Source organism: Sceloporus occidentalis, unplaced genomic scaffold, assembly GCF_023333645.1.
Source record: "Sceloporus occidentalis isolate IW3139 unplaced genomic scaffold, rSceOcc1.0.p SCAF_19, whole genome shotgun sequence".
NCBI lineage: Eukaryota > Metazoa > Chordata > Lepidosauria > Squamata > Phrynosomatidae > Sceloporus > Sceloporus occidentalis.
In genome coordinates, this window is record NW_028316999.1 from 11,053,450 (window position 1) to 11,069,097 (window position 15,648).

The following is a 15,648-nucleotide window of genomic DNA, read 5'->3' on the forward strand; positions in this document are numbered from 1 at the left end:
ATAATGCACTTTTTTTTCTTCTTTCCTTCTTAAGAAAATATGGATGGTACTTTTTTGTCTTTTTTTTTTTTTTTTGCCTAAACTTGGATTTGTGCAGTGTTCTGCTTGGAGGACGAAAACATTACACAATTCTAAAATAACATTTTCCTTGTAATTAGGGATTTATCAGAGATAAATTGTACTTCCCTCTCGCATTCAGTGAATCTACCATTATTCCAAAGGATCTGTCTCAGTGTCTGTGTAACAACAACAACAAACAAAAGAAGTACACAACGATAAATGGCGAGCTGTGTCTGTGACTTTGGGTGCCAGGGAGGAGGAAGCTGGATACCCCCACCCCCCCAGTGGTCTTCAAAGGGTTAAAGCAAGTGTTTTATATAAGCAAGTCCTCTCTGTAGTCCCTTCTGGTCTTAAAAGTTACTTAATAAATTGGGTTTTTATTTCCCAAAGTGAAAAGGCAAACCAATGGCACTTTGGAATATTTGCAGGAATCCCAGTGAAACAATGTGCCCCCCCACATGAGTATCCTGATACTTGACAGTCAGTCGCTGCTGCATATTGGTTAATATCAATGATTATTTGACTGTTTGTTCATATTAAGGAGCCAGGCTGATGAGCTCTAAAGTGTCCAGCAGTTCTGGAGAATTAATTTCTTTATTGAAATGTCACGTTCTCACCTTCACTGTTAATTATTTCTGTTTCCTTGTATTCTCCTAGTATTTGAATCGTGGCTGCACAAGATATTTCGCTTCTAAAGATACAGATAAACAGATCCTGCAGAACCGCAAGAGTCCAGAGGTACAGTATTCATAGTTGTTTAAGTACATTTTGTTTTTATCTGGTTGGATCAAGGAAGGGCCATGGGGCAGCACTGTTACAAGAGACCCCTCCAAAAAAATAGGTAACTACACCATAGTGGAAAGCCCCAGTCCATCGTGTCCCGTGGAGTTGTATTTAAGGGGACGGCTAGGCGACCATCGACACAAAATGTGTAATAAGGTTTTGTTCCCACAAAGTTGCCCGAAAGTTATCACAACTAATTGAATGTCCAAACATTACCATGTATCTGTCTGACTGATATGAGGTACATGGGAACACAAATGAGTATAGTCAGTTCCATGATTTCACTGTGCTTTATCAAAGGCAAACCCCGCTTCTCCTGCAAGAAGGTCTAAGCTGTCTCTATAGTTGAAATATTCAACTCTCCTAGATATTTTCTCTTTGATGAATTGAACCTCTTATAACATAATGCCTCCACATGCATGCACACATATACACTGATCTGCAAGCACATACATTCATACAGACATGTCGCCATATAAATACCTGCACAGAGTATCTCTGCTCTCGTGGCTGCAGACTGCTGACCAGTGGATCCTGGATTAACAACTCAGGATGGCTCTATTCATGTAACATGTAAATACAAAAATAGCTTTTAAAGTACACGCAGAAGCCCCGCTCACCAGTCCTGTGTCATCCTACTTCCAGTCCCAACCTGTGGTGCCTGGCAAAGAGGCAACAATTTTTTTAAAACCCCAACACTTTTCCCGAACGTATATACTTTTACTTACTGCTCGACCGACACGCTGACTGATTGTTAGTGTCATCTTTTAAGGGTAGGGTCTATATGGCATCCTCCTTGCTAAGAACTCTTAAGGAGAATCAATACTTATTATCTGTTCCTCACAGCGAATCCACTGCTGCTCAGAAAAGGGGCTGACCGACAGCATCGCTTTTATTAATAAATATTCATAAACGTACATTCTAAAATTGCATGTGATATGACAGCGGAGAGACAGTAAAACAGAACGTGAAGACAGCACAGATATACCTACTGAATTAAAGGGACAACTACACCATTTTCAGAATGGAAGGAAAAGCGTTGAAAATATTGTGTTAATTACACTGTGTAATTTACTTCTTCTCAGAAGACCTTTTTAATAGGTTCTAAGATGTTGACATCTTGGTATGTTTCCCATGTTAGCCATGTGATAGCCTAAAGGTTAGGGCAGTGTTACAGTATAAGCCAATCTTTTTGTCAGAAGGGTGAAGGCTGCTCTCGAATACCTTCGACATCCATGCTCTACTAATAGTCATCAGTAATACGGACTTGCAAACTTAGCAACACAGATTAATGAATTGATCCTGCTGGTAGAACATGGAAACCATTGAAGCAGCTGTTTCCATCCAGCCTGTAATGATTAATGCTTCTAACATTAGCCAGGAGGCAAGCAGGCATCGCTCTGCATCCATATTAACAGCGCACGGAGGGGATGGGAGTGCTAGGGAATTCCCGACTCTAAAGAAGATTAGGATAATTACCGAGGACTTCCATCCTTGTGCGCGAACTTAATTTCCCATGTATTAACCCATCAACATGTTAAATATACTGAATCTGAGGCTAGCTGCAGCCCACAGATTTACCTGCATGGGGTCATGCTGAGAAGTTCCTCTCGAGCACTGATGAGCTCTAACAAGACTGAAATAACCGTACGTAGGTGGAACACACTGAAGCTAATGCAATTACGAGCCTGCCCTATGCTAAGCTATGTATAAATGCATGGGCGCATGCAACCTTGAATCGAGAAAGGAAAAAGTGACATACCTTATCAACACTTGCATTGAAAACATTTGGAGTACATATCAGAATGGCTTGAAGGCTCAATTATACACAAGAATACCTAAAACATGTCTTAATGAGCTCACCCTGATGAAATGAAATTATTCAGGAACTTCCTAGCCATCCTGAATTTAGTCACGTGTATCCAAGCAATTATATCAAATTTCACCTTTCATTAAATCTTCCGAGTCTGCAAGGCATAGGACCAGAACCAACGCAGTTCTGAGTGCTGCATATGTTTCCTATATACCGGTATTTCTTTAAATAAAATATCACACAAAATAGATTGATGTGTTTTTCAATGGAACTTGGGTACGATGACTACTGTTGTTAGAATTGTAAATTTCAAAACATTATCATGATTGGTCAGGAACAGACTGGCTGAAAAAAAAAAAAAAAAAATGCACGTCTTACATAAAAACCCGTAAATGTGTTTTGTTTTTTTTCTGATCACAGTAAAGCTTTGTGCATTTCTTTACAAGACACGTCAATGAAGCTGGGCATTGTCTTCCATGGTGGTGGTTTTTACGATGCTGCACATCTATGGGGAAATTTGAAGGAACCAGCCACAATAGGAAGATAAGCCTGTGTGCGTGTATCTGCCGATCACAGGATTATCTTCAAACTGACAGCAGAGAGCCTGGCGTGTATGAAAAGTAGCATTTTTGTCTATTTCTACTACCGGGCAACTTACAGGGCATGAAATATGGCAAGCCTACCAAAAGGGAATACTTTAATAAATCCTAAATGTCACTTGGGTATTGTTCTATTGTTGAGATTCCGAGATGGCACCTTTGCTGTGATCATAAAACTGTACACAGCCAAAAATGTACATTTAAAAAATATATATATATATTTCCTTTTACCAAAACTTTACAAAGCTGTTTGGTCCCATCACTCTTGATTTTTATGTGTATGGTTCTGTGTGATTAATTACCCAAATTGAATTTTTTTCCCCCCTTGCCTTTGCCTTATTTTATCAGGAGGATGAGGTATTTTGCTTGTAGCGCGCAGCTTTTCTGCTTTCTGCTGTTAGTGTGTAGAAAAGGTGTGGGCTTTTACCTTTGCACGTCTGCGTTCTTGCGTGCGCGAGCTGAAGACGCGCGCTCTGCCTTCCGTGTGCTTTTTCTCCGAAGACCGAGGCCTAATAAAGCATGAATTAAAGATCTCTTAGGAGCAGCGCTGAACTCTTCTCTGCATGCGTCTTTGTTTTATGGGTGAATGGTTTGTACACAGGAGTATGCCGAATACAAACATCATCAATATCTGCGTAATTAAAAGCCGACGGATCAGGCACTCCATAAAACAAAGTGCTTTTATGTATATCAGAAACCTTATTGTTTTTCTTTGTTATTCTGTAATGAAATGTTATTCTGTAAAGACGCGCTCGAGTTATTTCTTCGGATACGCGATGGCTTGCATGTGATAGCTGTGCATGTGCCGTGCGCTTCTATTCTGCTGTATCTGCTAATGTTTTTTTAGTTAAAAATAATAAATACCAATTTAATTTTTTCTACACATGTTTTATTGCTTGTCTTATTTGTTTGCATCAAATGAGAGTGCCTGTGGCAATTCAGCCAACGGCTTAGTTTGGTTGTAGGCATTGTAATCTTACAAGAACTGGATTGCCCAGGCAAAGAATTATGGGAGTTGGAGTCGCGTTAGTTTCTTATTAATGTGTTGGTTACCTTTTTACTTTCTGTTACTTTCTGCAGTATCTCAAACATGGCTCCCTCAAGGATCCTCTTTTAGACGATCACGGAGATTTCAATCGGATGTGTGTGGCGATGAAAAAGATCGGCTTGGATGACACTGAAAAGCTCGATCTTTTCCGAGTGGTTGCCGGAGTCCTGCACCTTGGAAACATTGATTTTGAAGAAGCTGGGAGCACCTCCGGTTAGAACACATACAATTCTATGATTATATCAGTGTAAATGTCACCTGAATGGCTCTGAGTTTGTTTTGAGTCACAAAGCACAAGGTTCTTGAAAAAGGGAAGAACAGAACATCTTATTGCAATTACGTTTTTGTTTTGTTTTTTTTTTGAAATTTATTACGCCAGCACACCGGGGACTTGGCGGGCTAAAACAAACAAAACAAAACAAAAAATGGATTTTGAAAAACCCGTATAAGTAAATGAAAAGGTTGATTTGATTGCACGTAAATGAAAAAGCCATCGGCACAGATGATTTGTAAAGGTCCTTTCTAAACAATAAAAAGGCACCGTTCTGTGACTGCTGCATTGCAGGTACACTGCAGTGCCGGCCTGTTCAGAAGTCAATGGTTGGGTTGATAGATTGACCACGCTAGCAGAGCGCTGTCACTATATCTCATTAAGAGAGGCCACACGCTGAATCTTAATCCCGTTCTAGTGCTAAGTTACTCTTAACCTAGCCCCTCCGTCGCTTCAAAGGGGTTAATGCTGTAAAAAATCTATTTTGTGATGTCAAGTATGGGCTAGGATTTACTTTTATTAGAAGGGGAAAGTAAAGAAAGTTTTATCGAGGGCCTGTTTTTTTTTTTTTTGTTTTTTTTTTATATACTTGCCCCCCCCCCCTTATTTTGTAGAAAACAACATCGTTTTACAGCTGCGAGTTTGTCTCGCACCTTCTTTGCCCTTGACAAGCTGTGTGATATTGTTGCTTTGGGAGGCAAGTTGTACGTGCGGAACGCTAGTAGAGCTGGGGGAATAGTTCATCAAATTTAGCCTGATATCTTATGAGTCAGTGAGTAAAATGATTGAGTCAGACTGTGATATACCTTACGATGGGTTTTTTTCATTTTATTTATTTTTCTTTCCTCTGGTTTCTTAGTGATTTTCTGTTAGAAGTTTTATCGCTTGCACACAGGGGGATTTAAATGGTTTGGAGCAGCAGGCGCACTAAGAGCACAATGACAAGTTGGCTGGATGTGTAATACATATAATAACTGTCTGCCGAGCTTCCAGAACACTCCGCTGTTACGTGCTTTAGAAGCCCCAACGTTTTAGCCTTACATGCGGTTTTGCGCAATGACACCAGCCGCAGCCTTAAGTGAAATATCAGAGCTGTAGTCATGACCTGGGATGTATTATTCTACATGGCTAGTGTCCTGAACTTCACTCTCGAGGGCTGTATTCTTGCTAGAGGTTTCATGTGTAATCAGATGTTAAAATTATTATTTGGAAATCCAGGCCAGTGGCAACTGGGATTAGACACCATTACTTTCCGACCATGGGGGTTTGTTCATTAAACTATAACTTTGCGTGGGGAATTAAAAATGCATCTACTCGTTTTGAGTGTGTTGAGAAAGGTTGGGTTTTTCCGGCATGAAAGGATGAGTTTCTCTGTATAATGTAGCACTAGAGAAACCTAGCTTGTAAGGCTGTCTTAGATCTTCTTGCATGAGGTTGGCGTTCAAAATGTATAGTAAAAACAGTCAGATGAAATAGTCCAGCTCACCTGCAAACTCATGGTTTAGTGAATTAACCCCAGTATGTAGTTGGAATGGCTTGCACACAATAGCATTATATAAGAGGCAATTGCTTTCAGTGTAATGCTGTACAGTGCTACCTATCGTCAATTGGAAATATCTATTCAGAAAGATTGTTTAAACGTTTAAACAATGCCGTGCAGGTTATATTTAATAGTTGGTGTTCCAGTATTGGAGAGGTATGATTTTTTTTTTTTTTGCAACACACCGTGAGTTGTGAAGTTTCATATTCGAGGACCAGTTAGCCGCACAAGCCCCAACTTAAATAGCTAGTATTTGGCATCAACATTCTCTGTTCCTATTGTTATTGTACAAGAATGCATACTACGCTGTCTATTTATGTAATGAAGAGAACCGGGAGAACCGCATGCATTTAGAATAGTGCAACTGAATTGTTCTTGAACGTTGAGCACTATTAAGTTACTATTTACCTGCTGTGACGACTCGTTTGTGATGATGTCCATGTTGCATTGATCGCCAGGTGGATGTAACCTGAAGAACCAGTCCAGCAAGTCATTGCAATGCTGTGCCGCTCTGCTGGGTCTCGATGAAGACGATCTGCGCGTCAGTTTAACCACACGAATTATGCTTACAACAGCAGGGGGCACTAAAGGCACAGTTATCAAGTAAGACCCATTTATCTATTTTCCTTTTCTTTTTATCCCCCCCTTCTATGCAAACAGTACAGAGGAAGAGCAGCAGTTTGTCTAGAATACTACATCACTCACTTAGTGAAAAAGCTCTGCACTTTAAACCCTTATTTTCTTATCTCTGTACTCCGTAGCAGCTGCTGAAACATGAGAGGTGATGCACACATTATTGAGTCCCATCTAAATAATGAGCTACCTTACCCGCACCAGTCGTGCTGTATAAGATGTCTTTAGCAGTCTACAGTTTCTCTTGCTGTGTAATTGGTCAAGTCTTGTAACACAGGATCTACACCGAGTATCCTTTGTTGTGCTAGATGAGAACAGCGGGCAGTGCCATCGTAATCACTTTCATCAGAGAAAAGAAACATTGCCAGTCGAGTGCGGAGCCGCACAACTAACTGGGGAACCAGTGAACTTGGCATGGGGATCATCTAGTTTACCCTTCCGAGTAATTATAAAGCTGCCATGAATCTAAAGGTTATTTCCATTCTTTCGAGTGGGATATGCCTGTTCTGCCATACGGGAAACACATTTCACATGCTCATGAAGAAGATTCACTATTTCTTTGGGAACATTGATATAGCTGCATTGGTCCCATAGAAGATAGAGCCTATAATTGTAGGTAATACATTTTTGGGGGGCCAGCCAAAATAGAGCTTCTGAAGAAACGTCCTTGGAGGTCCCAAAAGTGAATGTGACTCAACCTCATATTCCGTGTTGGCCTAATAGCAACCATCACCAGCCTCTAAAGACTGGGTATTAAAAGGAAACTGTTACACGTGTGCACATTCTAGTCTAAATTTGCTTATTTTGCTAATACTTTCTTATATTAAACAGAATGATGGCAGGATTGACTCATTTTACATCTAACATTACTTCTAAGGTATCACAGAACTGTTAGTTATCAGACCAAACAGTACGTTACAAAAAAAATAAAGCTGAAATTTTATTTTATTAATGTTTGTATTATTTTGAATAAAAATATATTGTGAAGTCATTTTTAATCACAATGTACAATCAGGTGTGTAACACCTTGTTTGCGAAGGCATACCACTTTTAGATTTTCTTTTTTCCCCCCTTAAATAATAATGCCTTTCTCTGTATAAAATTGCTTACCGTGATGGACGGACAGGCATTTACTGCGTAAGCAAGCAAAGTCTTTTTTCAATTAAAGGTTAATTTCAAGGTTCTGCTGAAATTGCCAATATAAATTGCAAACCCTGTTGTGAAATATAGATCTTGTGTACTCTTACTTGACCTTGATTGAAATTTGGCTTCTTTTGTTCAGGCTCATTTGCTTTGTATTTTTTTTTGGAGGAGCAGTTATTCTTCCTGCTACTAGGAGGCGACCCTCATAAATCTGCAGGGTGAGCGGTCCCCATTGCAATGGACGGGCTCTTTAATAACACAGGGATGATGTATAGAAATATGGAGCAGAAGCCATTATATCAAGGCGCTTTTCAAACTATGAATCTTTCTGTGTGAGATGCAAGATGTATTTTGTAAGTTTTTTTGAGGCTTTACGAAATCTTTTCCTTTTTTAATCTCAAAACCAGAAAACAGCATATTTAACTGATTTAGTCATGTTGTATATTCGCCATCTTGTTTTATATATTATACGTATCTTATTAGGTGTGAGATAACATATGGGGTATTTTGCATGGATAATAGGTTTTGCCTTTTTTTCCCCTCCACCTTTTAATTACCTTGTTAAGTTATAACTTGTAGATCTACTGTAAGGCTTTTTCTGATCTTTATGAGGAATAAGAGTTGGGAATTTTTGCGTTTTCAACCATCTAGTAAATTTTACGTTCCAGAATGTTGTCCTACGCACCTAGTAGAATAGTACGTTAGGTATTCTGTACAAGAGATGACATAGGTATAAAATTAGCTGATCTCCTAAAGCAATCCCAGAATTATATATCATCATAGTTCTACCTTATCAAAGGCTAGAATTTTGTTTAAATATATATATAAAAAAAACCCAAGTTTTTTTGTTAATATCCCATTAGAATGAGCTAGGTTCGGGGGCGCTGTGCGGTTGCGAAGGACCTTGGCAGAGCTTTAGAAACGTGTCTGGTCCGATATAGCCCAAAAACGAGTACTCTCCCGGCTCTCTCCATTGCTAACTGCAAACATTGCAGTCGGTAGTTATCTGCTAAGTGCGGATGTGGTGATTCTTATTGGGAACAACGCTTACGCAAGAAATCACCTCGAGACACTATATACAGTGAATAAGTAATAATTCTGTCACCCTGTCAGACAGTACAGTACTATGCGAGTGCTAGCATCTTCCTCGACAATTATGGAAAGTGTCTGATAGTATAGACAGAAGGCAATAAAGAACACATTTACATGGCTTGTTTGCTTTAATGCTTTGGTAGACTGGTGGTCTCATTATGTAGCCTGCTTTAAAAGGCGCAGCAAAGGTTTTAGAATCTATTAAGTTCTGTATGTATCAGTCTTTGTGCCCAGGAGTATTTGTGTATGTATATATAATGTATACACACACACTATAATGTAAGCCATGCAATAGGAATGCTCAACAATATGAATATCGGTCCATTTAATAGCATAAAAAGTACACATTATGAAGATATCATCCCATTTCTTTATACTGTGTAATGGCATTTAGTAGTAAAAATAAATAAATAAAAAGAAAGTAAGTTCTAAATTGCATTTTATATTGGATATGATTATACTGATTTACAAAAGTAGCATTTCATCAGGAATACTTGTTAAAGACAGGGAATATGAAAGAAGGGGGGGGGGGGCATTCTCCTATAAAGGTCTCCAGAGTCGAAAAAATGGGCCCACTTTCAAATGTTATGACGTGGAGTTCCGCTTTTGGCCGCTGATGTGATAATTTGCAATCAATGACAATATTGTTCCAAAGCACAGGCTTAAGGATCAAACCACGCTAATCGTTTAGATTGATGAATAAGTCACAATTTGGCTGCTCAGTAAACATGTATATGTACTTGTTTGCTTGCAGCCATGGTCTTTTTTTGACGCTTTAAATATGTCTCCATCCAAACTGCAGGCATCTATTATTCTCTTTCCTGCTTATGTTGCCACATTACAAGGGTGTGTGCGAAGAGCTTACCTTTAGGGCCGTATCGAACATGGCACATTAGATAGCTTGGCAGAGGGAACCTGGAATGCCATGCAGAGCTGACTTCAGTTTGACAAGGGTAATTTACGGCACAATTATAGCTTCACAGGCATTTAGAAGTAAACATTCAATCAGATGATTAAGTAGTGGGAAAACATCAGCTGCATGGATACATAGAAAGTAAAAGCAGACAAGAGCCAGTTAACCCATCTAATATAAATCATGCCCTCTAACTGCTTGGAACAAGGAGATACACAATTTTCATGTGAGAATCACTAAAAGGGCTTTGTTGACGTTCACCAACTTACATAGCTAAGCAGAAAGAGACTGCCTTTAATGCTTGCATCTGCTTTTCCTGGTACTGAATCCCTAGAGTAAGACGTTCGCTACCTGGAAGCGCCCCATGCTCGTGTTTGGCTTGCCTACAGAGTTAAAGGGACTACTTTTTTTACTGAAACGGGATAGATACAAGGTATATGTCACTGATCCGACTCCCGGTGTTGGCGGGCGGATCGCTGCTCGCGGACGTCGGGTTCTCAATCCCTCGGTTCCCGGTACCGGAGGATGGGCTACCGTCCGCGATAACCGGGAATTCGAGATCCCTCCCCGGAGCTCCGTTGCTGGCGGCCATAATATCCGCCGCCGGCACGGAACTCAAGGGATTGAGTCTGAGGTCCCCCCGGCCTCCATACTTACCTCCTCCTCTGGCGGCTACCGCGGGAACTCTGGGGGCGCGGCTATGCTGCGTGGCTGGCATCGGGGTGGTGACGGAAGGCTGAGGGCTCGGCCGTGACGTCAGCTTGGAGGCGGGGTTTTAGGTTGGCGCCGGCTTTAAAAAGCCGGAAATCCATTTCTCCTGCACCCTGTTGTGGTCCTATACCTCGTATATTGCTGAACTCCTGATCTTCGTTATTTTGACCCTCTGCCTGCCTGTTTACTCTTTTGGATTGCGTTTCTGTACCTCTGCTCGGTGATTTGTGTACCAGTTTGGCTCGTCTGACTACCCGCTCCATGTCTCGACTCCTGGCTTGTTTGACTACCTGCTCCGTGTACCAGTTTGGCTCGTCTGACTACCCGCTCCGTGTCTCGACTCCTGGCTTGTGTGACTACCAGCTCTATGTACCAGTTTGGCTCGTCCGGAGATTCCTTCACCTGTTTACTCAGTACCTATATCTACCTGCCCGTACTAGGCCTCCTTACTGTTGGGATCCTCTAAGTCCTGGTTCTCTGTTACTTGGGGCTTCTCCCTTTGTATCAGGGGACTGGGCAGAATAACTCCTGCGGTAAGTGCCATTGTACGGGTAGTCCTGACAGTATAGTACAACATAATAATAAAAGGAAAGCTGCCAGGAAGGGTATTATTGTATATCATAAGTCTCTATAGAGAATTCTTCATTAATCTTTTATGCGGATCCGGAGCTCGCTCCCTTTTGTTCCGTGTGGGAGCCAATAAGGGATGGGGCATTGCTAAGGGAGGCAGGGTAGCCATTCAGGGTGGTGTGGTTAACCCCTATTATGGGGTGGAAAGTGGGTAGACCGTGTGGAACTGTTTGGGAAGTGGGGAAAACCACTACTCCGACACGGAGAATAAATTATTGATGCAGAGTCACATATGATACCACTAGCCTCCATGGAAAACCTCGAGGGTTCCAAGGTTTATATGAATTGTCTTCTGAAGACAAATCTTATTTAGCCATATAAACTGAGACTTGGGAAGTTTCAGATTTGCCGTTCATGCAAGAGAAGAGGGGTCTGTCCTCATAAGGCATAGTTTGCGCTGTGGGATGAAATGTTTTATTATGTTCCTTCAGCATACTGGTTACTCAACAAACCTCGTCACAGCCAACTGGCAGGCCTAGTCTAAAACACTTTTGAAATTGCGTAAAACTTCACAGCTAGGTCTTTTCCATTTTGTTCTTGATTTGGGCCAAACAAGATATGATCTTGAGAGGAAGTTAGCTGTTCACTAGAAATAGTGTTCCCCAGGGCAGCACATTTAGTTCCATATCTTAATTATTGCCAAGCTTATGGGTCCTCCATATTATGATTGTGTGGCTCCTAAAGCTTTCCTTTATAAATACATTGACGCTCATACTTTTGGCTGTTTCTGACCTTAGTCTGATGTTACTAAAGTTTACTTTAGGAGTTTGGAATTGGAGCATTTTGACAGCAGAATACATTTTTTCTTTAAACACGAGTATACACAAACTCATATGCAATTTCACATTTGAACTTGCTATGTAACTAATTAGCTTGCTTTTCCGTGGGCTTCCCTTTTGCGCCTTTGGGGACAAATTGTTGTTCGAGTTGGAAGTTAATTAGTAGTTATACCCTTCCCTTCTTGTTTCCCTCATCTTTGCTACCCAGAGAATATTGATAATATGAATTGCAAATGGTAATAAATCTGTCAAATTTCAAAGCTTCATTGGCTTTTCATCAACACTTTGGCTGAGGAAAATACAGTTTCATCTCCTGGCTCACAGACTTAATGTGGACAGTTTGAAGTTTACTGATGAGAAAGGATCATTTGCAGATTGTGTCCTTAATGCCTCTTCTAAGATTATTTTTTCCCACTCTTTCTTTTTCCCAAATGGTATAAGAACAGACATGTCAGTGCACTGAAAGGGTCAGACATTCCTTCTTAATACACTCTGATTTGTTTTTTTTTCTGCCATAATACAGGCAGACGACGGCAATGTGTTATTTGGGAAATCTAGCAGAAATGGAAATGTTAGCCATTTTAAGTTATTTCATATTTAAAGTGGGTCAAAGTAAAATGTTCTACTCTAATGACATAATTTACTCGTTTGTAAGCGAACTCTAAAACGTAAGGCATGTATCATACGGCAAAAAAGGATATATACTGTATCTCTCTCTGCATGACGGCTAACCCTGCATTTAGTGTACCAGTATATGTGGTGCTTCCGAGATAATATAAATATATATCACTGCCTTCTAGCACAAGTATAAGATGGTAATACAGTGAGAGAATGAAAACATGCGTAGCATAGGGATATGGCCATCCTGTACATAAGACAAGACCATGGAATAAATAAGGTTTGAGGTCTTCACAGGAGGACAAAGTAGGCAGACTAGATGGCCGAATGGTTCTTATGTGCTATCAATATATATATATATATATATATATATATATATATATATTATATCATTTTGGTTGGGGGCTGCCTTGTGCCACTAATTGTATGTCTTTTGTGCCAGTGTTAGCTATGCGTAAACTGGTGTATGTATGTAGATTCCAAGGACTAATTTAAATTCGGGGGCGAGATTGTAATGTTCTGCTGGGATTGTCGCTGAACATTTTCTTACTCTATGCACACCTGAACTGCTCATCCTTTGATAGCTAGCGGAGTGCCTCAATGACATTGGTGCCTTAGATTACATAAAAGGACAGGCAGTGAATCACCATAAACCCCGGGGATTAGCCTTGCTGATCTGTGATTATCAGGAGACACTGTCAAGGTACAGTACTCTATTTATAAGAGCCCTGTCACTCCTCGTTGCCACAAGATACATTGGCAGGCGCTTACTGGAAAATGGCTGAATAAATACTGTTAACTAATAACATCAGCGCTCCTGGATTCCTTTATATTAACGCGCCTTATATTACGATGTAGGCAGACTTATTTAGAATAATTTTTACAAACGTATAGTTATTTAGTGCTTGACTCAGAATTAGCAATGCTCATATCAATACAGCATTTAATAGGTTGCAGTTATTATCATAAATGACATTATCTTTTTATCAAAGACTTAGTATTTTGGAACTTTTGTTGAAGGTTTTAGATCTATTTTAGACCTAAGTGTTACGGCGGTCTGTACATGCGATTTTGCCGACCTCTCTAGTGCCGGCACTTCCATAATTAGAAATTAGCACCATGATGGGCTTGCACTATTCACTTATTCTAGGCAAATATCACATGCTGACGATCATGCGCCAGCTAATATGGTATAGCGAAGAGATATAGCGAGGAAATGATTCTTGTGTGTGTGGACTGCAGTGATAAGGTATATAGAGTGATGTCTGTGCACAGATTATTCGCACTCTTGTTCTTTTTTTTTTTTCATTTCCACGAGCGATATTGCTTCAAGAAGAATGATTTTGAATCTTTGTAGTCCTATTTCATATGATACATCAATTTAAAGTTTAAGAGAAAAGTGGGCTGCTTTTAACTGTGCCTGCTTTCCGAGCCACATGAGGCGACTTCTGCAGTGTTGTATTATGAATGAGTCCTTCAAGCACAAGGACACATGTATGGCATCTGTTTAAATGTACTCAAAGGGAAACACGCTTCCCTATGCTTTGTTTACGCATATCTCATCGTATTGTAATAGTTTGTTTGCCGTTGGGGATGTAGTCCGCTACGGATCCCGTTGTTGCTGCGTTGGTCACACTCTTAAGGTGACGGCACATGTTCATACCAAGTGCTAATCCCCCCCCCCCCATATACAAGTTTTATTTTCCATCTGTACTCTGGGAAGAGCTAAGATGTTCATGAAAACATAAAATAAAATATTGCCATCCCCTACTCATTTAAAAATCCTGCTTGAGGAAGGCTTTCAGCAGGACTTAAACGCGTTGCATCTAGCTGTTACTCCCATTAATGTTCGTTGGTCTTCCCGGCTGTTACAATAATAATATTTTAAAAAAGTGTATTTGGTTATTTGAATTTTTTTATGTATATGCAATATATCACTACAGGATTGTGCAGTTACCTGCCAATATATCTGTACAATATATCTGAACTAACATTTAATGGTTGTTTTTTATTTAATTTTCCTGGAATAATAGTTTTTTTTTTAATTTCGATCCCTGATTTTGAGTTAGAATTTTTTATTTCTCTAAAATCAGACCACCGCCCACTTTTTTTCACTGGTTTCTTGGTGATAAAAAGGGGGTAGGCTGAAGCAATCTAAGGCCTGTCTTTTTTATTTTCTTTTTTGTAATCTAGGAACCAGTGAAGGAAAAGAAAGTACAAATTATATAAATCCTTTAGGTAGTAACTTTGGTAAAAGTTGGTAAGTTTATTCCTTTTTTTTTTTCAGTTTCAATGACATTTTCTCGCATTATTATTTGATGATATGGTGCTGTACCTTGGAATTTTAGAAGCTGAGATGTTGCTTTAAGGTTTCTTAACTTGTTTCTGTCATACATACAGTATTATAATCTAGGAGTTGAGCGGAACGCTGACCTTGGCTCACGAGACCTATGCCTGAGCTCGATGTGCTGGAAACAGGAGGGAAGTTGGCTTGCGAGGGCCAAAGAGGGTTTTGAGTGAGTCCGGCTTGCTTTTTTTACAGGCCAGCTCACCCAGCTGTAATAAATAGTTACATTTAAGCAATTAGTTTATCTCGTATTGTTTGAGACATAGGCACCCAGATGACTTTGGTCTCTAGTCCAGACCCAATGGAATCCCACAGGCCACCAGTGTACCTTTTTGTGCTGGCATGCATGAAGGTACTGATAGTTGTGATAATAAAGTAGGGGCTACAGGTAGGACGGGGTAGCATTAAGGCAGAGTGGGCATTGCTACCTTTTTAACACGCTTTTTTGGTTCTTGAACATCCATAAAACCGTAGCGGAGAAGCTTGTGCTTGATTTTCCAGATTTCTACATTTACAGCGCAGTTAAGTACTGAAGCATGAAATGGCTTTGAATGGTGGCGTGATTTGAGCTTTGTGTTTGCCACTACTAAATGGCATGTAAGTTGAAATTGCTCTGGAAACCACAAATGCATTAAAGGACTAGCAAATACTTGATTACGGAGTATGTC

At 40.1% G+C, this 15,648-nt stretch overlaps 1 protein-coding gene across 4 annotated transcripts in view; it reads left to right on the forward strand.

The window, feature by feature from the left end:
- LOC149302396 (unconventional myosin-VI-like) overlaps window positions 1-15,648 on the forward strand; it is an 89,738-nt gene that overhangs the window by 16,498 nt on the left and 57,592 nt on the right. For all 4 annotated transcript variants that reach the window (XM_089482482.1, XM_089482483.1, XM_089482484.1 and 1 more), the window contains exons 9-11: window positions 718-798; window positions 4,336-4,516; window positions 6,573-6,717. In XM_089482482.1, coding sequence (XP_089338608.1) covers window positions 718-798; window positions 4,336-4,516; window positions 6,573-6,717 — 407 coding nt within the window. The remainder of the gene's footprint in view (window positions 1-717; window positions 799-4,335; window positions 4,517-6,572; window positions 6,718-15,648) is intronic.